At 43.0% G+C, this 26,500-nt stretch overlaps 1 protein-coding gene and 2 non-coding genes across 11 annotated transcripts in view; all 3 read right to left on the reverse strand.

The window, feature by feature from the left end:
* Positions 1–10,524: 10,524 nt before the first annotated feature.
* Positions 10,525–26,500, reverse strand: part of LOC110506264 (bifunctional glutamate/proline--tRNA ligase) — a 57,098-nt gene continuing 41,122 nt past the window's right edge. For 6 of the 9 annotated variants that reach the window (XM_090221727.1, XM_021585698.3, XM_021585699.3 and 3 more), the window contains 8 exons: positions 26,276–26,377; positions 19,558–19,713; positions 16,055–16,252; positions 15,710–15,883; positions 15,122–15,282; positions 13,324–13,402; positions 12,902–12,966; positions 10,525–12,659 (listed from right to left, as the gene is read on the reverse strand). In XM_090221727.1, the coding sequence (XP_090077853.1) occupies positions 12,509–12,659; positions 12,902–12,966; positions 13,324–13,402; positions 15,122–15,282; positions 15,710–15,883; positions 16,055–16,252; positions 19,558–19,713; positions 26,276–26,377 (1,086 nt within the window). In that variant the 3' untranslated portion in view covers positions 10,525–12,508. Of the gene's footprint in view, positions 12,660–12,901; positions 12,967–13,323; positions 13,403–15,121; positions 15,283–15,709; positions 15,884–16,054; positions 16,253–19,557; positions 21,765–25,308; positions 26,378–26,500 lie in introns of all 9 variants that reach the window. The other 3 variants (XR_016492166.1, XR_016492165.1, XR_016492164.1) reach the window with 1 other exon arrangement.
* On the reverse strand, positions 15,449–15,583 carry LOC118944582 (small nucleolar RNA SNORA5). Its single transcript, XR_005039934.1, has one exon. It is a non-coding gene; the product is annotated as a small nucleolar RNA SNORA5 (small nucleolar RNA).
* On the reverse strand, positions 25,972–26,106 carry LOC118944583 (small nucleolar RNA SNORA5). Its single transcript, XR_005039935.2, has one exon. It is a non-coding gene; the product is annotated as a small nucleolar RNA SNORA5 (small nucleolar RNA).

Genomic DNA, 26,500 nt, shown 5'->3' on the forward strand with positions numbered 1-26,500 from the left:
CAGTTTCGAAAGTTTCTATTGTCCGAGTTTTGGTTGCACACATGGAAATTCTCTTGATAAGAAATGTACTGAAAAACCTAAATGTAAACCTGGTACACAGAATATTTGAAATGTCTTTAAATAATGAGTGTTACGTACGCCTCTTGAAGGAGGGAACGCAACGCCCTGCTACACTCAACTCCCCGTGGAGTGAAAGAGGTATGGGATTGTAGGTGCTGGTAAGGATGAGAGAGGCAGAGAATATTATCATTAAAGGGGCATTTATTTCCTGAACATGTTAAATGTGGGGAAAAGGGGCTGGACGAAACCAAAGAAAGTTAAAGTTAAAGAGCCCCCTCTCCTACCTTACCTGCCTACCCACTACTTACCGATTCTTAACGCCACCTGGCGCGCTAACCAAAATAGAGGGGGTGGTCCGCCCAGGTCTTACCTAGTGTGCATAGACAGAATACATACTACAGGTATGACCGCAGGCCTCTTGCCTAAACACTCCCAAGGTGCCTTCCCCTTCCCCCCTGGGAACAAAAACAGAATAAATCACCAAACTCAGTGAACAATTTGAATAAACCAAAAACACTAAGTCCTATGGCATGCACATACCTCTGTAGGACCGGCTACTAAATACTTTACCACAATTTATACAGACCAACAATGAAACACAGTACATACAAAGAAGCTCTCTCGCCTAACAAAGGAACACTGGCTTTTAAAGCTGCAGAAGGAGTCAGTAATTGCAGACAGCTCTATCCCCTGACAAGAGGGCGGGGTCAGAGCTCCAATCTGCAATGGGGCCGACCAATCAGCTGCTTGGAGTCCAGGAAGCCATCCTGTACATATACACATACATACAATCCCACAACACAGAAACTGGGGAACGTAACACACCCACCCCAAAACCTGCAAACTCCCAGTTTGCAACAATAAAAACCATCACGCATCCCCAGTTACTAAACCCGTGATAGAGCTTCGGCAACCACATTCGCCGATCCCTTCACATAGTTAATCTGTATATTGTATCCTTGTACAATCAGAACCCAACACATAAGGCGGCGGTTCTGATTGTACATTTGCCTAAGAAAAACTAAGGATTATGGTCTGTGAAGACCAGTACAGGCAAGGCACTGGAGCCCACAAACACCTAAAAAACCTGTAAAGCTAGAAATAAAGCCAGCGTCTCTTGTTCAATGGTGGAGTACCTTGACTGACACGAGTTGAACTTATGGGAGATTTGAAACTGACGGGCCGATCCACTCCCTCTTCATCTTCCTTCAAGAGAACCGCATCCACCCCCACTACACTAGCGTCAACCTCCAACATAAAAGATTTGTCAAAGTTGTGGGCTAAAAGCACTGGGACACTACAAAGTATTGCTTTGGCGGACTCAACAGCATAGTTACAGTCTTGGGACCACTTAAATGGTACTTTGGGACTAAGAAGAGATGAAAGGGGAGCTTCTACCGTCAAAATATTCTTACAGGACGTACAATAGTACCCTACCATCCCCAGGAATCTGCGCAACTGGTGGCGAGTCGTGGGAGCAGGAAAAGCAACAATTGCTTCCACTTTGCCAGTTACTGGGCGCACTTGACCTCGTTCCACCTGCCTCCCTAAGTAAGTCACAGTAGCCTTCCCAAACTCACACTTGGCCAAATTGAGGGTTAAAGAAGGATTCTCCAACCGCTGAAACACACTTTTCAAGGTGGTGAGATGATCACACCAAGTAGACGAATGAATCACCACATCGTCAAGGTAAGCAGTACAATTTGGCACATCTGCAAACACCATGTTAACTAGGCGCTGAAAAGTAGCAGGTGCATTACACATTCCAAAGGGCATTGTACGAAGTAACCAGGCGTAACAAAGACCGAGATGTCAGAAGCTCAAGAAGTCAGAGGCACCTGCCAATAACCTTTTCGCAAATCTAACTTACTAACGTAAGCAGCAGAGCCAATTCTATCAATGCAGTCATCTAAGCGAGGTAAAGGAAAATAATCAGACTTTGTAACGGCATTTACGCGACGATAGTCCGTACATAAATGGGACGTACCGTCAGGCTTAGGAATGAGAATGCACGGGGAACTCCAGGAGCTGTTACTGGGTTTTGCCATGTCATTCTTTAATAAATAAGCAACCTCACTTTTCATTACCTCCCTTTTCTCAGTGTTAACCCGGGAATGGATGCTGACGTATAGGAGCAGCGTTCCCCACATCCACGTCATGTTCCAAGATGGACGTGCGACTTGGAACGCCCTGAAACACATTGAGAAAACTATTTATCAATAGGATAAGATCCTTAGTTTGATTGTTATCCAAATGTTTCATTTGAGAGGGTAACTTTTTCAGTGTCTTTGAATTACATAAGCGTTCACACTGCTGTAACGTATGGCGTAACTACAACCCGTCCTCCGTATCCTCTTCTAGGTCCCAGCCAGGCTTCAGCACCACCGCAGCCACACTGGAGACGGTGGGATGGACCAGCTTACCTGAGGAACTGTCTGGAGAATCACGCACATAATATGCTTTCAGCATGACACACATGGGAAGAATGCCCACAATCTGGGGTCTTTATCACATAATTGGTGTCACGGAGTTCCTTTTCCACAAGATATGGCACAGAAACGTGCCGACAGAGATGAGCCAGGGATCGGCAACAAAACTAAAACTTGATCCCCCTGGTGCAAAAGATCGACCAACAGCCTCTTTGTCATAATGTAACTTCATGCATTTTTGAGACAAGGAGAGAGACTTTTGGGCTAACGCACATGTGGCGTGCAGTCTCTCCCGCATCTTACTGACATAATCCAACACATTTTTAGGGGCGCTACTGAGTGTAGGAGATAGGATATGCTCCTTCAAAACTTTTAGCGGACCCTGTGGGGTGTGTCCAAACTCAAGGTCAGCAGGACTGAAACCTAAGGACTCTTGTAGTGTTTCCCTGATTGCAAATAGGACAAAGGGCACCCCCTCATTCCAATCGGTACTGGTGTCCATGCAATACTTGCGTAGCATCGCCTTTAGCGTCTAATGCCAGCGTTTCGAGAGCCCCTTGACTCTCCGGATGATACGGACTGGAGACCTGATGCGAAAGACACAGTGTCTTTACACATTTGAGAACAGTTATGACAAAGCTGGTTCCCTGATCAGTTTGGATCACTTTAGGGAGTTCAAACGCAGAGAAGAACATCACTAGTGCCTTCACCACAGTCTTAGCCGTTATAGTAAGGAGAGGGATAGCCTCTGGGTATCGAGTAGCACTGCACATTATTGTTTGTAAAAACTGGTTACTTGACCTGGTTTTTGGCAACGGAACTACACAATCAATTATCACACGTTCAAACGGTTCCCCCACCACAGAAATCGGGCAGAGCGGCGCACCAGGAACTGTTTGATTTGTTTTCCCAGTGAGTTGACATGCGTGACATGTTTTACAAAATTGGGCAACGTCAGACTTCAAAACTGGCCAGAAAAAATGTTGAAGGACTAGGTTATAAGTCTTCATGATCCCCAAATGTTCGGACCACGTCTGGTCATGGGCGAGACATAGCACCTGCTGTCAGAACTGTGTAAGGACAACCATTTGACACACTTCACTCCAGTCACTAACTGTGTTGTGACCTGACCATTTACGCATCAAAACTCCTGCTTCCATTAAGTAGGCAGTCTCCCTAGTTTGAGCTTCCTCTGTGGAAATAAGGTACGGGGAAAGAAACACTCAATGAGGTGGAATGACCTCAAACCTGACCTTCTGGTGAGGCCTGATCACCCTAACTAGAAAGGCTAGAGACATTGGGTGAGATTGGAATGCAATATGTAAACCAGTGGTCCCTCTGAAAAATGTGTTAGCTGTGGGGGAAAAGTTAGCAGGGGGGGGAGACTTTATGGGGTGTTATGGGGTCCCCACCCCAAAACAAAATATGTACTGAAAAGCTTGGTTTTGGGGACTTTTTAAAAGGAAAAATCTCTAAAATATAATTTCCACCCCCAGAAATGAGCTCAACAATGTATTGGTAAAAGGATTATAGTATACAGGATGCAATTTAAGGTTAAGTGCTGCAGCTATCTAAAGAAAGACAACAGAGACCTTGTTTCTGAAATAAAAAAAGTTTATCTTAACAAAATTAACAGAGGAACATTTGACTGAACATGAATTAGAGCCAACTAATTCATGTTAATCACAAAAGGAGGGTGTTGGAAATCTCTTTCCAAGTTGTGAAAAAAACCTACTTCAGACAAACAGTTGAAGTCGTAAGTTGACATACACCTGAGCCAATTACATTTATACTCAGTTTTTCATAATTCCTGACATTTAATCCAAGTAGAAATTCCCTGTTTTAGGTCAGTTAGGATCACCACTTTATTTTAAGAATGTATAATGTCAGAATAATAGGAGAGAGAATGATTTATTTAATATTTTATTTCTTTCATCACATTCCCAGTGGGTCAGAAGTTTACATGCACTCAATTAGTATTTGGTAGCATTTCCTTTAAATTGTTTAACTTGGGTCAAACGTTTCGGGTAGCCTTTCACAAGCTTCCCACAGTAAGTTGGGTGAATTTTGGCAAATTCCTCCTGACAAGAGCTGGTGTAACTGAGTCAGATTTGTAAGCCTCCTTTCTCACACATGCTTTTTCAGTTCTGCCTACAAATGTTCTATAGGATTGAGGTCAGGGCTTTGTAATGACCACTCCAATATCTCGACTTTGTTGTCCTTAAGCCATTTTGCCACAATTCTGGAAGTATGCTTGGGGTCATTGTCCATTTGGAAGACCCATTTGCGACCAAGTTTTAACTTCCGGTTAAACTGATGTTTTGAGATGTTGCGTAAATATATCCACATAATTTTCCCTTCTCATGATGCCCTCTATTTTGTGACGTGCACAAGTCCCTCCTGCAGCAAAGCACCCCCACAACATGATGCTGCCAACCCGTGCTTGACGGTTGGGATGGTGTTCTTCGGCTGGCAAGCCTCCCCCTTTTTCCTCCAAACATAACGATGGTCATTATGGCCAAACAGTTCTATTTTTGTTTCATCAGACCAAATGCCATTTCTCCAAAAATAACGATCTTTGTCTCCATGTGCAGTTGGAAACCGTAGTCTGGCTTTTTTATGGCAGTTTTGGAGCAGTGGCTTCTTCCTTGCTGAGCGGCCTTTCAGTTTATGTCGATATAGGACTCGTTTCCCTGTGGATATAGATACTTTGTACCCACTTCCTCCAGCATCTTCACAAGGTCCTTTGATGTTGTTCTGGGATTGATTTGCACTTTTCGGACCAAAGTACATTCATCTCTAGGAGACAGAATGCATCTCCTTCCTGAGTGGTGTGACGGCTGCGTGGTCCCATGGTGTTTATACTTGCGTACTATTGTTTTTACAGATGAACGTGATACCTTCAGGCGATTGGAAAATGCTCCCAAGGATGAACCAGATTTGTGGAGGTCTACATTTGTGGAGGTCTTGGCTGATTTCTTTTGATTTTCCCATGATGTCAAGCAAAGAGGCAGTGAGTGTGAAGGTAGGCCTTAAAATACATTCACAGGTACACCTCCAATTGTCTAAAAGTTTGTCAATTAGCCTATCAGAAGCTTCTAAAGCCAAGACATCATTTTCTGGAATTTTCCAAGCTGTTTAAAGGCACAGTCTGTCACATGAGTTGACGCTGGAGAGACGAAGCAGGTACGGGGAGTAAAACATTTAATTATTATGGACAGAGACGAGACAGGAACAGCGTCAGAAACAAATACAAAGACAAAAACAACAATGCAGCAGCATTGGAACAGAGCAGGGAACTGACAAATATAGGGGAGGAAATAAAGTGAGTCCAGGTGAGTCCAAAAACGTTGATGCGAGTGACGAGGGAGGGCAGGTGTGAGCGATGGATGGCAGGAGCGTGTGATGCAGGGTAATCTGGCGCCCTCAAGCGCCGGGGAAAGGGACGAGCGGGAGCAGACGTGACACTGTCAACTTAGTGTATTTAAACTTCTGACCCACTGGAATTGTGATACAGTGAATTATAAGTGAAATAATCTGCTGTAAACAATTGTTGGAAAAAGTACTTGTGTCATGCACGAAGTAGATGTCCTAACCGACTTGCCGAAACTATAGTTTGTTAACAAGAAATGTGTGGAATGGTTGAAAAACGAGTTTTAATGACTCCAACATAAGTGTATGTAAACTTCCAACTTCAACTGTAGTTTAAAGCCTTTGTCAGAGCACTTTAATCTTCTGGGCTTTTGGAAAAAGATTTCCAACGCCCTCCTGTAATTGAGCTTCTTGATGGGAGGGCCGTTGATGGAGCGTTGCATGCAGGCGGCTTGATGCTCTCCCTGCAGTCTGCTCCTCAAGTCTGTTTTGACCTACAATAACAGAAAGAATAATAAGACAAGGGAGAGGGACAAGAGGATCAACTTTCACATGTAAATGTTCTTCCTTATTTCATTGCAGATAAGTCCCTCACAATTAACAGAAGACTGGTATAGTCAGTGCGATTGATGCCAGCCTGCTAAGGCAGGGGTAGACTGCCCCCACTCATCAAACTGTGAGGGAAGCTTTGTCATTGTCGTCCCCTGGTCCAACCCCTGAAATACATGAAAAACATAAAGATGTACAACATTAAAGAAGAGTCAACAGAGTGATAGTTCAACAGGGAAAAGGGTTGGGCAACACTGGCCTGAAATGTTCTCTTCAAAAGACCCTAACCCTACCTTGAATGTTCCAACTAGCACATGTTGCTTGTAAGAGGGCCACTCTTGCAGACTCTAGGGCTTGCAAGAAGTGGCTGGAGAGGAGGGTCAGGTTAAAGATGTTTATCCTCTCACTAGAGAACACAGGTCCCAACACACTGAAGGCCCCCAGAATCTCCAAGTGTTGGAACCTCCAGTCTAGGCTGTCCTGGAGGCCAACAAGATATTGATCCATTACCTAATTACATCAAAAGAAAGTTAGCAATAGCTGTTTGTTTTCGTTTATCCAACACACATGATGTAACATTGGTTTCATCACAGCATTAGAAAGCAAATGTTCTTACCTCCTCTCTGAACCAAACCCAGAACTGCTCCCTGGTCTTGGTCTTCTCCACCTGGCCTCTCCCTTTCCTCCTTCTCCTTGATGTCGAATGTACCCAGACCCATTGGGTCATCGAGGTCCTGATGGAGTTGGCTCAGAAATAAACACAATGCTGTGGACTAGTACAAACTAAACATTTGTAGCCCTTAGCCTAATTAAAGGAAATTTGACTAACCATGTGGCTTATTATATAGCCACGGCTTCAGTCTGTCAATTTAAAGCCACTTAGGGTCCCATCCGGATTGCCACTGGTGAGCACTTGGCCTTACTCCTCTATCTAATCCTTCTCTCTGCTCTCCTCCATCTCTCTTCCTGGCTCTATCCTTTCCTTTGTTCCACTCTGCTCTCCCCTCTCATTTTCTCCTTCCATCTCCCCTCTTGGCTCCCTCCCTCGTGCATCCATACCTCACTCCCGGGATTCTGCCTCTTCTCGGTCTTGTTAAAATGACAGCTTAAGCATTTAAAGAGTTAGCTAACTAAAAAAGTTACATTTAATTCAGGCTGATTTGAAGTTAGATAGCTAAGTTAACGTTACCTAACACTCTTGTCCCTGCTTTTCCTTTCTCTTTTGCTGCTGTGGCTGGAAATATTTAAATAAACTCATCTGAGAAAAAAAAAAATCAAATCGAATGTAGCTATCTTGCTTGAACTTGATACAGTTACAAACGAACCAGCTAGCTAACTTGCTTGACTAGTAACTTTAGTTAACCATGTTTCTATCTTCAACATACTTGTGGATATTGGATAGCTTATTGCCGTTACAATTGTGGCAGCAATATTATAGATCTAAAATATGTTAGAGTTTTTAGGTTAAACCTAGCTTATGTAGTTAAGTTAAAACATTCTACTGCAATGGTTTTATAGGTAAGAGCTATGGAAACAATCAGTCTACAGATCCCTTGTCTGTATTTTAGATTGTAGAACCCAGAGTGAAGGGCTTGAAAGAATGAAGTGTCTGGTTTTATGTATTGATTTCGCTTACTTTAATAGAAGCCATAATCTAATGCTTACCTTAAAATGTAACGATAATTATCAGTGATAAGAGGGAATGTGAAGGAAAATATGTTTGTGCTTTTCTAATAACCAATTCGACTGGGTTCGTGCAAGTGACCGATTCATCGTGCCTGAGAGGAATCCTCAATATTAGAATAAGCAATTTGGCAGTACACCCAGAACATTGTTTTGAGAAGTGAAAGGGGTGTCTCAGTTTCACGGTCTCAGCTTGGAGAGAAGCCTTGTGAGGTATTGGTCAGTCACATGCATGAAACAAATGTTAATGAGTTTGTTGAAACTTCTCCAGCTTGCTGAAGGAGGGTTTTTTTCAAAGTCGCTGAAATTCTTATGTATTGGTTTTTGAAGCATCGTCAGGTCAGCACCAAGTGCACATCGTTAGTCTAATCAGGATTCAAAGATTAACTGGTTAGTCCTTACTTACCTTATTCTAGGACTCCCTAGTCTAGAACTAATTAATCTGAAGTTAAGCAATGTATCTTCATGGCTACGGACGTGAGTGCTACGGGTCTATAGTCATTTAGGCAGGTTGCCTTTGTGTTCTTGGGCACAGGGACTATGGTGGTCTGCTTGAAACATGTTGGTATTACAGACTCAATCAGGGACATGTTAAAAATGTCAGTGAAGACACCTGCCAGTTGGTCAGCACATGCACGGAGCACACGTCCTGGCAATCCGTCTGGCCCCGCAGCCTTCCGTATGTTGACCTGTTTAAAGGTCTTACTCACGTCGGCTACGGAGAGCGTGATCACAGTCGTCCGGAACAGCTGATGCTCTCATGCGTGCCTCAGTGTTGCTTGCCTCGAAGCGAGCATAGAAGTGATTTAGCTCGTCTGGTAGGCTCGTGTCTTTGGGCAGCTCGCAGCTGTGCTTCCCTTTGTCGTCTGTAATAGTTTGCAAGCCCTGCCACATAAGACAAGCGTCGGAGCAGGTGTAGTATGATTCAATCTTAGCCCCGTATTGACGCTTTGCCTGTTTGATGATTCATCGCAGGGCATAGCAGGATTTCTTGTAAGCTTCCGGGTTAGAGTCCCGCACCTTGAAAGCGGCAGCTCTACCCTTTAGCTCAGTGCGAATGTTGCCTGTAAATCCATGGCTTCTGGTTGGGGTATGTACGTAAAGTCGCTGTGGGGACGACGTCCTCGATGCACTTATTGATAAAGCCAGTGACTGATGTGGTGTACTCCTCAATACCATCGGAAGAATCCCGGAACATGTTCCAGTCTGTGATAGCAAAACAGTCCTGTAGTTTAGCATCTGCTTCATCTGACCACTTTTTCATAGACCGAGTCACTGGTCGGATTTACCAAATGGAGGGCGAGGGAGAGCTTTGTACGCGCCTCTGTGTGTGGAGTACAGGTGATCTAGAATTATTTTCCCTCTGGTTGAACATTTAACATGTTGATAGAAATTTGGTATTACTGATTTGTTTCCCTGCATTAAAGTCTCCGGTCATTAGGAGAGCCGCCTCTGGGTAAGTGGTTTTCTATTTGCTCATTTCCTTATACAGCTGACAGTGCGGTCTTAGTGCCAGCATCAGTCTTTGGTGGTAAATAAACAGCCACGAGAAGTCTGACTATAAAAAAAACTCTAGGCAAGTAGTGTGGCCTGCAATTTATCACAATATACTCTACTTCAGGCGAGCAAAATCTAGAATCTTTCTTAGATTTCATGCACCAGCTGTTTACAAATACACACAGACCGCCCCCCCTTGTCTTAGGAGAGCCGCCTCTGGGTAAGTGGTTTTCTATTTGCTCATTTCCTGTGCTGTTCTATCTTGCCAGTGCAGCGTATATCCTGCTAGCTGAATATACATGTCGTCATTCAGCCACGATTCCGTGAAACATAAGATATTACAGTTTTTGATGTCCCGTTGGTAGGATATTCGTGATCGTACCTCGTCTAATTTATTGTCCAATGATTGCACGTTGGCGGGTAGTATTGACGGTAACGGCAGATTTCCCAGACGCCTTCTCCGGGTCCAGGCATCTGGCTCTTTGTCCTCTGTACCTGCGTCGCTTCCTCTTGCAAATAGCGGGGATGTTGGCCCTGTGGGGTGTTTGGAGAATGTCTTGTGCGTCATCCTTGTTGTAGAAAAGTCTTTGGCTAATCCAAGGTGAGTAATCGCTGTCCTAATATCCAGCTCTTTTTCACAGTAAGTTATGGTTGCAGAAACATTATGTACAAAATAAGTTACAAATAACGCAAAAAAAAAACATAATAGCACAATTGGTTGGGCGCCCGTAAAACTGCTGCCATTTCTTCCGGAGCCATTTTACATGATCTCTGGGAAAGTGGAGTTTCACTTTTCTACACTGACCATAGAACAATGATGTGCACCTGTTTGGACAAGAATCCACACATTTTCATATAAAGTGACCATAATTTACAGATAAAGAAGCACTCAAACGATAACGCATCTCCTCAAAACAGAAATCACCTGAAACTATACAGTGGAAATTCCCTTTATTATTATAGACAAGTTCTACAATTGCATGAGTTGGGATTACGGTACAGGTATGTCATAGTACGTATTCCAATAGAATTAGGATGCTAGAATGGACATGAACCTTCTTATGGTGGAACGAAGGTCGGCCATTTTGGTCAGGGAGGTGGCCAACCATGGTTTGCCAGTGCTGTGATAGTGTAAAATAATGAATTTGAAGAATGTATCTGCACTGTATGTTTGTTAGCTAGCCAGCTTCAGAGGAATGATTCAATACATTTTTCAAATTAACTGCCAATATGACAACATTCCATTCAAACAATGCAGTCAATCCACAGCCTGTCTCAAAAAAATTGTAAATGCAACAAGTATTGACATGGTATCATATAATAACACTCACAGCTTTCCAAGAAAACAAAAATGCAGACATTTATGGTCTTTTTCCATATAGATTATAGAGCAGGGCTCGCCAACCATGTTTCCGGAGCACTACTGTCCAGTAGGTTTTCACTCCAACCCTAATCTAGCGCAACTGATTCAAATAATTAGCTGGTTGATAAGCGGAATCCTTTTAGTTACAACTGGGGTTGGAGCAAAAACCTACCTCTAACCTCTCCAGGAATAGTTGGACAGCCCTGTTTTAGAGGCTATTTATACACAGCATTCACAGTAAACCCGTATAAAAACTATACTTATAATTATTTTACAATATTTTAAGTTCACAATTCTAATACACAATTTCTGAAATCAAATGCCTTACTTTTCTTTTCCTGCATAAGAAAAATCAGGATTATGCCTCTACTGCCATCAATTTCAATTAGACTGGTTTGGATTTCTCCCTGACCAATATAGATGGGGTAAAGAGGTCAATGGAACGCAGACCGTGGGGGATAAAAAGGACGTTGGCTTGACGCACATTCAAATCTGATCGAACAAAGTGGATATTCATCAAATCCCTCATTATTGATGTATTGTAGACGAGGTACGGCCCAGAATGTGGTTACTAAAAGGCAGATGTGGATATATTTGGATGTTTACGCTGCATAACATTTAGAAGTAGTTCCTTTTCAGGTTTAGAAGAAGTAACTGCTAAATGCTACCTCCCGTTCGTATAAGCTGGTAGCACAGCTAGCATAGAGAAATCGGTGGTGGTAGTCAATTGTTTTTAACTGAAATCCAGTTGATTATTAATATTTGTTTTACCTCAACAGTGTGAAATACACAATAACAGCCTAAAAGTAGGAACATTTTGCTGGGGGGCAATGAGAAGAGTTGAGATCTTTTCTCTACGCATTTCCATTGTTTTGGTTGAGATCCATTGACCTTGTTACTGCTTCTATGGCTGCTATTTTAACCACATTCTGGAGCTTTGAGGGCTGTTTATGACATAGTTCCTATTAAATTACTAGAGGGGCTATGAGTATTCCTATGACCGGAATACACCGGAATACACCGGAATAACGTGTCGAAAACCTCCAGGAAACAACCCTCACCACCCCCAATTGCTATGACAGAGAGGGGTCAATGTCAGTTCAGTTAGTGGGAAGGTACTAAAACATCTTGCCTGAGTACAAGGACATCTTTTATACCTGTAAAAGGTCCTGAGATAAGTTAGGGTGGGAGGGAGAAAGGGACAAGACTGTAACCGGGTTAAATAACGTGCCATTTGTGTTACATTTAGGGCAAGTGGGGAGATAATAGTTGATTACGGAGAGTGCCTTTCTTTAGTCACTTTCAAGGGGTTGGGCCACCATTGCAACATGGTTAAGGGCTGAAAGAAAGGGAACACACTATGGGGTGTTGACTCGGTATATCTCAATAGTCTGAAGTGACTTCATCTCTGCTCATTCAAAAGAGCATGATAGGGGGAAACACCCAGAGAATTTCTTGGTTTTCAACAATCTTGTTCTTCACATTTACCAGACAAAGGAGAAGTGACGAGGAGAGGAAGCAATTTCAGACAGAGATACACCCTTCAGGTGTGTATTTAGTAGCTACGGCCAAACAGAGTGTAGTACTGGGCGGCCTCCTTGCCGCTGACACACATCTGGCCCGGCTGCAGGGGCTTGAGGGGCTTGAAGGGGATACACAGGCTCTTTGCACCCATGGAGGGGGCACCGGGCTCCAGATCCTGGTCCCTGGAGAGGGGGGACAAAGAGACAGGATAGGGAGTTGATTTCATTACTTAAAAATCATACAAATGTGATTTTCTGGGTTTTTGTTTTACATTCGTCTCTCACAGTTGAAGTGTACCTATGACAAAAATTACAGACTTCTACATGCTTTGTAAGTAGGAAAACCTGCAAAATCGGCAGTGTATTCAATATTTGTTCTCCCCAATGTACGTATATATGCATCACAGTCATTGAGAGATACGTACTTGGCAGTGGTCTTCTTGATCCAGTCTTCACACTCAATTTCTCCACAGAAGGGGATCTGGACAATCTGTGGACATCCCCAAAAAAATAAAAATAAATAAAACGGTCAGTGTGTTTGTATTAGTTAAGCCAGCCAGAAGTGAAGAAACCTGACAGGAGTGGGACTGCCCCACTTCCCAAAAAATACTTTATATATTTTTTCCCCCACTCCTGTCAGTTTTCTTTAGCTTTATTGAAGAGATAGTACAGTGTGATATGCAGGGAAGGGTGAGTGAAAGGGCAGTGGGCCGGATACGACACTATGAAGATTCTGGCTTACATGTGTTCCGGGGTGAGCGGCTGTAACCGCTGTACCACACAGGCCATGAAGACTTAATCTCTGATGTAGTTTCAACATATATAACAGATAAACAGTGTAACTCACCCTGCCCTGGTCCAGGTCTCTCTGGAACTGTTCCATAGAGTTTGCTACCACCATGTGCTTGTTCAAGTCGTCTGATGCCCTGCGACACAGAAACATTTGATATTAGTCCAGGATTCGACAGGTCACACACGTGTGTGTGTGTGTGTGTGTGGTGTACATTAGCCCCAGTGCAGTAGCTGAGAGAGATACACACAGAGACCGAGAGAGACGCACAGAAAGATCGCAAAACAGAGAGCATGTTTTTTTTTTATTTTACCTTTATTTAACCAGGCAAGTCAGTTAAGAACAAATTCTTATTTTCAATGACGGCCTGGGAACAGTGGGTTAACTGCCTGTTCAGGGGCAGAACGACAGATTTGTACCTTGTCAGCTCGGGGGTTTGAACTCGCAACCTTCCGGTTACTAGTCCAACGCTCTAACCACTAGGCTACCCTGCCGCCCCATGTACAGTCGTGGCCAAAAGTTGAGAATGACACAAATATTAATTTTTCACAAAGTCTGCTGCTTCCGTGTCTTTAGATATTTTTGTCAGATGTTACTATGAAATACTGAAGTATAATTACAGGCATTTCATAAGTGTCAAAGGCTTTTACTGACAATTACATGAATTTGATGCAGAGAGTTGATATTTGCAGTGTTGACCCTTCTTTTTCAAGACCTCTGCAATCCGCCCTGGCATGCTGTCAATTAACTTCTGGGCCACATTCTGACTGATGGCAGCCCATTCTTGCATAATCAATGCTTGGATTAATTTGTGGGGTTTTGTTTGTCCACCCACCTCTTGAGGATAGACCACAAGTTCTCAATGGGATTAAGGTCTGGGGAGTTTCCTGGCCATGGACCCAAAATATCGATGTTTTGTTCCCCGAGCCAATTAGTTATCACTTTTGCCTTATGGCAAGGTGCTCCATCATTCTGGAAAAGGCATTGCTGAAAAGGCATCTTCACAAGGTCCTTTGCTGTTGTTCTGGGATGGATTTCCACTTTTCACACCAAAGTACGTTCATCTCTAGGAAACAGAACACGTCTCTTTCCTGAGCGGTATGACAGCTGCGTGGTCCCATGGTGTTCATACTTGTGTGCTATTGTTTGTAGAGATGAACGTGGTACCTTCAGGCGTTTGGAAATTGCTCCCAAGGATAAACCAGACTTGGAGGTCTACAATTTTTTCCCCTGAGGTCTTGGCTGATTTCTTTTGATTTTCCCATGATGAGGCACTGAGTTTGAAGGTAGGCCTTGAAATACATCCACAGGTACACCTCCAATTGACTCAAATGATGTCAATTAGCCTATCAGAAGCTTCTAAAGCCATGACATAATTTTCTGGAATTTTCCAAGCTGTTTAAAGGCACAGTCAACTTCTGACCCACTGGAATTGTGATACAGTGAATTCTAAGTGAAATAATCTGTCTGTAAACAATTGTTGGAATAATTACTTGTGTCATGCACAAAGTAGATGTTCTAACCGACTTGCCAAAACTATAGTTTGTTAACAAGAAATGTGTGGAGTGGTTGAAAAAAAGAGTTTTAATGACTCCAACCTAAGTGTATGTATACTTCTGACTTCAACTGTATGTGTGTGAAGCATGTGTATATGCTGATAATTCTTATACCGTGTGTGTGTGTGTGTGTGTGTGTGTGTGTGTGTGTGTGTGTGTGTGTGTGTGTGTGTGTGTGTGTGTGTGTGTGTGTGTGTGTGTGTGTGTGTGTGTGTGTGCGCTACCAAGAGGTTGGCCTTGTTTTCCTCAAGTGTGTGTCTCCACACTTGTATGAGAGCGTGAATGTACATGCATTCTACCTCTTGAAGAGGTTGGTCTGGATGTCCTCCAGTAGCTGTGCGAGCCTCTTCTCTGTGTCGGCCTCGGGCAGGGTGATCTTCTCCCCTGTGTCTCTCCTCACGGCCACACACTGACCCTGCTTCAGGTCCTTAGGACCCACTTCCAGACGAATGGGCACACCCTTAGAGGGATGGATGGAGAGAGGGAGGGGAATAGAGAGAGAGATAGAGAGAAAGAGAACAAGAGGGAATGAGCAAGAGAAAAAGAGACGGAAAAAGAGTGAGACCTTTCCCTTTAATTAGACACTTAATATTGTACTGATGAGAAGTTCATCCCTGAAATCATCTAATTGTCAGTAGTACAAATGTATCCACAGGATCCATGGAGATGGAACAGGAGGCCCATGGACTACAGGTTCACGGTGGCAGTCATTTCGGCCAGTGCGGTCCATTGTAGAGGAAGCACTGAATGACAAGGCTACAAACCCCTAAAAGGAGATTTTTTGTTGTTGTGTACAACCCCAGTGGGAATCGAACCCACAACCCTGGCGTTGCTAGAGCCACGCTCTTACAAAGTAACCCAAACATGGCCAGGAGTTGTGGCTTTACCTTGAGCTCCCAGTGGTTGAACTTCCAGCCAGGGGAGTAGTTTTCTCTGAGGTCTGCCTTGACTCGGATCTCTCCCCTCTGCAGCCGAGCCAGGTACTTGGAGCACTGGGCCAAGAGAACCTCTTTCTCAGCCTCGGGCAGGGAGGCCGTGATACCACATGGGATGATGATCACCTGGGTGAGAAGAGGAGCAGGAAAAGATGCAGAGTTAAATCAATTTGAATTGGCACTGAATTTACTACGTCAACTTGACTCATGCTTATAAGGGTTGATTTACAAATCTAAATGATTGACCTTTTTCCATCATTGTAAATAAGAATTTCCTGGTAAAATAAAAAAACGTACCTGGAGACATGCGACTTTGGGGGGCAGCACCAGGCCCATGTTGTCACCGTGGACCATGGTGAGTACGCCGATGGTGCGGGTGGTGATGCCCCACGAGTTCTGATATGCCAGCTGCTTTTCACCTGGCTTCTTGGGGTCCTCGAACACAATCTCAAACATCCGGGAGAAGTTCTGTCCCAAGTGATGGGACGTGGCGCCCTGAGAGGAAAATAAACATTTAGTTTGGTTGTTTTCTTATTGTTAAAAAGCAGGCCTGGGTTAAATTACGGTATAAAATCTTCCAAATATATTTTCTCTGATCCACCTCTATGCAGACAATACTATTCTGTATACTTCTGGCCCTTCGTTGGATACTGTTAACTAATCTCCAGACGAGTATCGATGCCATACAACTCTCCAACTGCTCTTAATGCAAGTAAAACTAAATGCATGCTCTTCAACCGATCGCTGCCCGCACCTGCCCGCCCGTCCAGCATCACTACTCTGGACGGTTCTGACATATGTAGACAACTACAAATACCTAGGTGTTTGGTTAGACTGTTAACTCTCCTTCCAGACTCACATTAAGCATCTCCAATCCAAAATTAAATCTAGAATCGGTTTCCTATTTCGCAACAAAGCATTCTTCATGCTGCCAAACATACCCTCGTAAAACGGACTATCCTGTCGATCCTTGACTTCGGCGATGTCATTTACAAAATAGCCTCCAACACTACTCAGCAAATTGGATGCAGTCTATCACAGTGCCATCCGTTTTGTCACCAAAGCCACATATACTACCCACCACTGCGACCTGTATGCTCTCGTTGGCTGGCCCTCGCTTCATATTCGTCACCAGACCCACTGGCTCCAGGTCATCTATACGTTTTTGCTAGGTAAAGCCCTGCCTTAGCTCACTGATCACCATAGCAGCATCCACCCGTAGCACACACTCCAGCAGGTATATTTCACTGGTCAACCCCAAAGCCAACTCCTCCTTTGGCCGCCTTTCCTTCCAGGTCTCCTGCTGCCAATGACTGGAATGAACTGCAAAAATCACTGAAGCTGGAGACTCATTTCTCCCTCACTAACTATAAGCACCAGATGTCAGAGAAGCTCACAGATGCCTGCACCTGTACATAGCCCATCTGTAAATAGCCCATCCAACTACCTTATCCCCATACTGTTATTTATTTTGCTCCTTTGCACCCCACCATCTCTACTTGCACATTCATCCTCTGCATAATTGCTATATTGTAATTATTGCACCACTACGGCCTATTCATTGCCTTACCTCCTTTATCTAACATCATATGCACACACTGTATATAGACTTTGTTTATTCCATGTGTCGCACTGCTTTGCTTAATCTTGGCCAAGTCGCAGTTGTAAATGAGAACTTGTTCTCAACTAGACTCCTGGTTAAATAAAGGTGAATAAATAAAGTGTCTGGGTTAGAGTCCCGCACCTTGAAAGTGGCAGCTCTACCATTTAGCTCAGTTCGAATGTTGCCTGTAATCCATGGCTTCTGGTTGGGGTATTTACGTACAGTCACTGTGGGGACGACGTTGTCGATGCACTTATTGGTGAAGCCAATGACAGATGTGGTGTACTCCTCAATGCCATCGGAAGAATCCCAGGAACATATTCCAGTCTGTGCTAGCAAAACAGTCCTGTAGTTTAGCATCTGACCACTTCCGTATTGAGTGAGTCACTGTTACTTCCTGCTTTAGTTTTTGCTTGTAAGCACAAGTAAGGAGGATAGAGTTATGGTCAGATTTGCCAAATAAAGGGTGAGGGAGAGCTTTGTACACGTCTCTGTGTGGAGTAAAGGTGGTCTAGGGTTTTTTTCCCCTGGCTGCACATGTAACATGCTGGTAGAAATGAGGTGAAACAGATTGAAATTTGCCTGCATTAAAGTACCCGGCCACTAGGAGCGCCACTTCTGGATGAGAATTCTCTTGTTTATTGCCTTATACAGCTCGTTGAGTGTAGTCTTAGTGCCAGCATAGGTTTGTGATAAAATAACGTATATGTTGAAAGATAATGATAAAATAATTCCACTCTGAAACCTTATAACTGTATGAAATTGATTAGAATCATAAAATTCTAATCTGATGTGTGTAGTTTTAGTCGGAATTAGGTTAAACAATGTATCTGTATAGTGGAAAAACACAGACTGTCTGAGCAAGGTGTTGCTTAGGATTTGAACTTGTATGTGGGTGCCTAGGAAAATACAGAAGAACAATTAAAACTGTGTTTCTACCGACCCGGCTAGGCCTCTGAGGAACCTATGAGAGCATAGGGAGTACTTCTCAAGGTTTCCCTAATCTCGGGGGAATGGAACTGTCGGCTGGGCAGTGATACACAGTGGTGAGAACTATAGAGATAAAACTCACCTACTGTTTGTGTGGAAGTATGTGCGTAGGATACATACTGTTTGTGTGGAAGTATGTGCACAGCTATAGAATGGATGTCTTTGCATAATGGACGTTAGAATGTTCTCTAAATAAACTGTACTCTTTTTGCATAAGCTGAGTCTTTGACTAATTATTATTAAACCCATGGTCTTACAGATCTGGGGGATTGGTCAGAGCTATTGATTGTCAGTTATCATTGGGATTGAATTCTCGTGACAGTTTGTTATGGTAAATAGTAGATAAACTATTGGTAAATAGTGTGGTCTACAGCTTATCACGAGACTACCTCAGGCGAGCAAAACCTTGAGACTTAATTAATATTAAATTTCATGCACCAGCTGTTATTGACAACTAGACACAGGCCGTCACCCCTTGTGTTACCGGAGGCAGCTGTATGTTGTCCATGTCGTCGTTCAGCCACGACTAAGATTTTACAGTTTTTAATGTCCCGTTGGTAGGATAGTCAGTTTATTATCCAATGATTGCACGTTGGCCAATTGGACTGATGGTAGAGGTGGGTTACCCACTCGCCGTCGGATTCTTACAAGGCACCCGAACCTACATCTCAGTCTCTTCTTCCTGTGAATGACAGGGATTTGGGACATGTCCGGTGTCTATAGTAAATCCTTTGCGTACGATGTGTTAAAGAAAAAATCTTTGTCCAGAAGTGATCACTTTTGATATCCAGAAGCTCTTTTCGGTCATAAGAGAGGGTGGCAGAAACATTATGTACAAAATAAGTTACAAATTATACAAAAAAAAACACAATATCACAATTGGTTTGGAGATGGTAAAACGGCAGTCATCTCCTCTGATGCCATTATGTGCGTCAAGTACGGAAAATGCAGGAAAGACATTCGGCAAAACAAAACGCATATGCATCTGGTGGACATCGGGCGTCAAAGGGCTCTAGCGTATTGTTATTCGTACACCTCTGAACGTAATTTGCAAACCAAGAGCACACCGATTTTACATGTAGAATCGAGTAAAAAATTGTGAGTCAGACGTCTACAGTGGGTTGTCCCTAAAAACCACTACGCTGAACGATCGGCATACGAACGCTAGATCCACATTCAGTGCGATGTGTGCAAACCTCAAGAGTACCTGGATGGCTCTGCCACTGGCAGAGATGAAGGCCTCCACGGTGGTAGTGTAGTCACCTCCGGCAAACTTCTCCTTCTCAGTCTTCCTGCCCTTTACCACGGGGATGGCCATGAGCTCCTCGTACACTCGCGCATACATGTCCAGGATCTGTAACACCTGGACACACGCACAGGAGGAGGGACAAGAGTAGTCAGTTGTTATTACAAATACTACAATATTCAGAAAGCAGGTAACTGGAAAATAATTCTGAAACTGGGAGGTATTAGCTACCCTAACATTAAGTTATCACTGAAATCATCCACCAACAATGTCAATCTCTGTGCAAATGGACAATAATGGTAATTGTATTAGGCCTAAATAACCCTTCACTAAACTCCGCTCTCGAACAGCAATTGTCCAATCAGAGCTTAACAACCGCAACCAACCAACCACTCGGACACGTCAGAAAAAATCCTCACGGCTTCCATGAGCTCTATTGGAGAGACGTGTAAATTGTGGAAAAAGCTTTGTGGACAACTTCATGCACAGTCGAACACAAGCAAAATAACGAAGGATGCATATATGTTTGCTCCAAGGTAAGCAACTATGTTAATCTTTTGCATAATGTGTGATATCACAATATATTTAAAATAAAATAAAAACTGTCTAGACAAAGTCAGCAACAACTTTAACATTACACAACTAAGCTAAACATTACTAACTTAGCTAGCTACCTTGTTAACAACATTAGCTAGCTAGTTAGCTTTGTTAGACTACATGTATCACAAATCTTTAGCTGGCTAATTTCGTTCCGCAATGTGTTGATGGGAATCCAAGTCTTCAGTACCCAAATCCAGCTGCTGTACTGTAATATGAGGTTTTGCCAAACCTATCATACATTACCAAATATCGACAGACACCAGGGGGCAAGTTTATCTCACATATACATAAATTATACACAACTTACATAACTCATACATACATAAGTTAATGTAATCACAAGTACAATGTAGGCAGCAAATGTCTGATTTACACATTTGATTCAGAAGACCACTGAAACAATATAACCCTAACACTAAATATCTGGATGAATAACATTACATGTATCATCCCGTATATCTACAGATTAAGATCTGATGTGCAACAGGGCACTACAGTGCGGCCATTTTACTTGCATATTGCACTTAAATATTTTGCTGTGCAACCTGGAATTTTTATTTAGGAATTCCAGTGCGCTTAGAAAAATGAAAGATTCTAGCTTCAACATCTCACATTTTTCATTGTGCTCCTAAATTTGTGCGCGCCTATTTAAAAAAAAAAATAAATTAAGGCACACGTGCTCCTTGTAAAAAAACATCAGCGTAGAGCCCTGTGCAAGATGCAGCTTCCACTTACACCACAGGAGACACAGCAACCAAATCACCAGAGGACACCGGAGATGATAGTTCAACAAAGGAGGAACTATCTGCACAGGGCCGGCAAGAAATGCTTTTAAAAAAAAATCAGCAGTCCAGCTGGCTTTTCATACTCTCCCACTTTTCTGCATTAAAGTGGACACACTCCAGGTGAAAGTCATTTTTACACATGACAAATAAAATCACACCACAGCATCCCTGTGATTCCCATTTGTCCCATACTATGGTAGAGGAACTCATGATTAGGTTTGTAAGCATAGGTACCATCAGCTCTTTGACAGAGAGATTTACTACCAGTAAAGTTGACTTTGTTTGGGCACTTTATTTCCAGAAGTCGTGGCTTGGGTTCTCATTACTCTAGACTTTCCTGTCAGGAGATGCCTAAATGGAGGGAGTGGGGATTGACAACAAAGCCACCCGGGAACACTTTGTGCCCAGTGACTTCAGTATACGGTGCTGCTGTAAGCAGCTCAAGCTCCAGGTCTATCGTCATCGCCTTGGTCTGCACGGTCTTCTTCCTCTGCATGCTGGTGGCAAGACTGTCAGTCTGCTACCTTGGAGCACAACCTCTTAAAAAGACGAAGTAAGTGGCTGGGAGCAGACACCATGGCGGGTGTTGTTGCTCTGCCATCTTGTCTATTTTTCCAGTGCCTCTGCTTCAGACTGGGATATCATTATATCACTGTTGTAATATCTTATTTTCATTCAGAACTGTAGAGAAACATCTTGGTTGTTGGCGGCTGAGGAAATGTTGGGAACTCATCCGTAGGGTTGGAGGAGGATGGTGGTGGTGCTGTTCTCCAATAGCGGGAGCTGCAAAAGAACAGGGGGAAAACAGCTTTTACAAAGCACCAACTTCTTTAAATCATGTATGGTAGAAATTCAAATGTTCATCATTGTGTATTTTGTGTTTCCAGAGTACATAGAGGAGCATCCCCAGTTGGAAGAAGAAAAGGAAGGGATGAGCTTAAAGATTCTACTCACTTAAAAGTATTAGGAAATGGACTAACCCCTAACCGGTTAAGGTCAGAGTCAATAAATAACAGTGTACCCCCAACTTCTCCCAATACTGCACTAGGTTAACTTATGGTCAATTTAATAACTTGTGCACATTTTTCACATGACCAAATAAGAAACATATCCCCACAGACAACTATCCCCTTGACATACAAGAGTAGATTGGCAGATGTAGTTTCTGCCTGTGCTGATGAAACTTAAGACAATTTTTGGCTTGTACATTTCATATGGATTTACAAAGTGTTAGCACTTTATTCAATGGACTTTATTTTGGACAGGCTAGGTCAGTTGTCTGTATGGCCTCACAAGGACAACATCACAGAAAACATGCCAGACAACTACAGGAGATATTTTCCAATGACCTTTGCAATACTAGATTGCACCGAGTTAAAGATGGAGAAACCAAGCTCATTGCTAATGCAAAGTAGGCTTGGGTGTAGATATACCAGGGTATTTGGAAATAACCGTATTTGGAAATGCCGTCCCTAGGAGGGGTGCGTCACTTGAGTGGGTTGAATCACTGATGTGATCTTCCTGTCTGGGTTGGCGCCCCCCCTTGGGTTTTGCCGTGGCGGAGATCTTTGTGGGCTATACTCGGCGTTGTCTCACGATGGTAAGTTGGTGGTTGAAGATATCCCTCTAGTGTTGTGGGGGCTGTGCTTTGGCAAAGTGGGTGGGGTTATATCCTTCCTGTTTGGCCCTGTCCAGGGGTATCATCGGATGGGGCCACAGTGTCTCCTGACCCCTCCTGTCTCAGCCTCCAGCATTTATGCTACAGTAGTTTATGTGTCGGGGGGCTAGGGTCAGTTTGTTATATCTGGAGTACTTCTCCGGTCTTATCCGGTGTCCTGTGTGAATTTAAGTATGCTTTCTCTTTCTCTCTCTCAGAGGACCTGAGCCCTAGGACCATGCCTCAGGACTACCTGGCATGATGACTCCTTGCTGTCCCCAGTCCACCTGGCCGTGCTGCTGCTCCAGTTTCAACTGTTCTGCCTGCGGCTATGGAATCCTGACCTGTTCACCGGACGTGCTACCTGTCCCAGACCTATTATTTGACCATGCTGGTCATTTATGAACATTTGAACATCTTGAGCATGTTCTGTTATAATCTCCACCCGGCCCAGCCAGAAGAGGACTGGCCACCCCTCATAGCCTGGTTCCTCTCTAGGTTTCTTCCTAGGTTTTGGCCTTTCTAGGGAGTTTTTCCTAGCCAACGTGCTTCAACACCTGCATTGCTTGCTGTTTGGGGTTTTAGGCTGGGTGTCTGTCCAGCACTTTGAGATATCAGCTGATATACGAAGGGCTATATAAATAAATTTGATTAAAAAAAATAAAATAAAAATAAAGGTTTTTCAATACATTTCAAACTATTTATTTGAAGTTATTATACATTTTAATATTTGTAGATCATTTCAGTAAATATCTGCAGTGAACTTGTGCAATACGTTAGGAGATAAACAACATTGCATTCTTTCACCCGTCACCTAATTTTCCATTATGAAGCTTACCATTAGTCCCCAGTCACATGGTGTTTGTTTACAAGCATACAACTACAAGACTGGAGTCACTCACTGTTGTGCAGCACCAGGTGATCTAATTACAGCATGGAATTCACAACTAAATGTTTGCCAGCTAGTTAGATATCTTTTAACTAAGTTAACTGTAGAACATGTGCTAAATTCTTAGCAGTTGTGCATTTGGTTTGTCAATGTATTACCTAGTTAGCTATCTAGCTAAGTGGTTAGCTTCTTCAGAAAAAGAGAAAGCTTTCCTTGGTAACAGCAGAGAATCCCCTCCTGGATCAAGAGCCTTGCTGTCGAATATTTATTTTGTGCGTGCAGCAAACTGTTAGTAGAATTTCTTTGTTACTTGTATAACTTTGAGCTGCGTGTCCTGTCCTGCAAATACTTCAGGTCAGAGACTGTGCAAAAAGTTTACAATGAGCTCGTTGGCATTGTTTATGGGACTTTACATGTATTTGTTAACATAGCTAACCTTCGGATTACTGAGACTCAGTGGAGGTTGAAAACTTCAAAGCCAAACTTATTCCATTTACAAGTCTATCAACACACCGAAGTCTCTTGATAGTATGTGACCAAAGTCTCTTGATAGTATGTGACCGATGTGGCTCATTTATGTTTGCATTCACCCTTTAAAATATTTCTCTCTCAGAAATGTATCCTGTGTAAACAGTAACATCACAGAGCTACTGCAAAATTTGCTTCAATGTGGCTACCTTAGAGGTGATGGGCCTATGGCAGACGAGGGGTTTCTCAATGAGTATGTTTACATGCACAGTAATAATTCGATATTAAACTGGACTATGGAAGCAGGCAGATTATGCAATAGTCATGTAAACATCTTACTCTGCTTATCTTGAATTGTCTTAAGGTCCAAATCTAAGTAAGCATACGCTGATTAAAACACCTGTTTTCTGAGAAATCTTTAGAATGATTCGGACATGTAAATAGCTTAAATGGGTGTTCCAGTGGTGGGTTTGATCTGCGCATTTGCTAGCACCAGCCGAGCCAGCCTCCCTCTTTAGTGTGACTGAAGTGAGTTCGGAACGAATGCGTCTTAGAAGTAGTTTTCACAAACTTTATATGTCCAAACTCAGAATCCAATATGCTTCCCAAAAATAACATGGTGGAATGTTTGTTGGTTGCCAATTGTCTGCATTTATCAGTGCCATCAGATAGCCTGATTTCAGATTTGTCCATGGAAACAGAGTTATTAGGGAAATCGTTCTTCTTGCAAAGAATGTAAACACTTTAATCAAACTATTATATAAATCTGACGATCCACAATAATCATATTATGTGCATGTAACCGTACTCATCGAGAAAGACGGAGGAAATTGGCCTTAGATTGAACATTCCTCCCTACAAATACTGAGATGACAAACATTTTGAAGCATAGGGTGCACGTGGAAAGGGAAATAGCCAAAATTAAGAAGTTTAAAGTAGTATCATGTAAAATCCCCAATTCCAGATGAGGAAACATAAAACAAGATATGCTTTGTGGTTAGTATGCTGTCCAACTTCCAGCTACACATTCATCAGTAAATGTAAATCTGTTCACTTTGACACTGTCCTAGAAACATAAGCATGCAAACATGAAGGTGAAATCATGATGACATCTGTTTATGCATACCCTACTGTTTCTGCTGCTCACCATAGATTTGTGCCAATACAGTACCTGCCCACGTCTAACATGGGTTTCTTTGATATGTAGCTAACAGTGAAAGATAATGGACTTGCCTAGGTTATAATACCCTCTTGGTTAGATTGATTACAACATGCATTAGAGATTGTAAACAAGACATTCACGTGTAGCTCACCTATCAGTTTTAACTGCAGTAGACTGGTCTTTTCCGACTCACTTTTGCCTTTGCCACCCTGACCGCTGTAATAGGCTTCAATAGGAATCAATCTTCTTGCCTCTTGACTTATGCAACTGTTGTGGCAAGCTTGTAGTGGAAATTTTATCTTGGGGTCTCCAGAGGTCCAAGGTGTGGATCAGCCCAACATGCGAGCAGTAACCTGTGGAGCTAGCATAGAACAGTATATTTGTTGAAGCGAGGACGTTGGTTGTTTACGTTAGCATAACAGCTAGCTGAAGCTGATATTGTATGAGTTTGGTTTTTAAATGATTGTGAGACCTACCCTGCAGTTTAGGAACAATGTTGCTCCTTTGTCATCTGCCTCTGCCTCAATGGTCAGCTAGTGGTGTTTCTCCCTCTTACACTGGGACCTGTAGACTTTGCCTCTATCCTAGTCCTCCTGCTTGCTGTGTTAAGCTCCTGCATAATTTATTTTGTGAATACAGCCTTCAAAAGGCATACTGAGGATCCTTTAGTTTGCTCCAATCTGATATAAGTGATGGTTGTCTCCAAAAGTAACTTAGTACCTCATTGGGGAGTTCCCTTAGCGTTATTACTATGCACTTCTCCATTTTCACAGGAAAATAAAAGGCAAAGCTTGACAGAGTTAGCAACAGTAACCAAGGTGTAGTACAAATTTATCCCTAGAATCCATGGAAAAGGGATCCAGGGCCCATGGACAACAGGTTCACAGTGGCTGCCATTTTGGTCAAGGCAGTCCATTGTCAAGGAAACACTGAATTTGACAAGACTGCAAACTTTCAAATGCATGCGTCTAAATCCAACTTACACACAAAAAAAAAAACGTTAAGCATCGTTTGAATGCACTCCCCAGACATGACAAGTTCTATGTTTTTTCCTCAACATTCACAAGAGAAAATTAAGAACTAGTCTCAAACGGTTAATAATACATTGGCCTCGTTACCTCTTCGGTGGCCTCCTCTTTGGTGGCGAAAGCCGTGTGTCCCTCCTGCCACAGGAACTCTCTGGTCCTCAGGAAGGGTTGGGGGTGCTTGAACTCCCACCTCTGGGGGTGAGTGAGAGAAAGCAAGAGAGAAATTAGAGAAATAGTAAAAATCACAATACATTCTGAAAAGATCACATTCGCAGTCAAACAGCAAGCATTACTTATATTCAACATTAACCTAAT

This window comes from Oncorhynchus mykiss, chromosome 26 (genome assembly GCF_057628025.1).
Source record: "Oncorhynchus mykiss isolate SJ-2025 chromosome 26, ASM5762802v1, whole genome shotgun sequence".
Taxonomy (NCBI): Eukaryota; Metazoa; Chordata; class Actinopteri; order Salmoniformes; family Salmonidae; genus Oncorhynchus; species Oncorhynchus mykiss.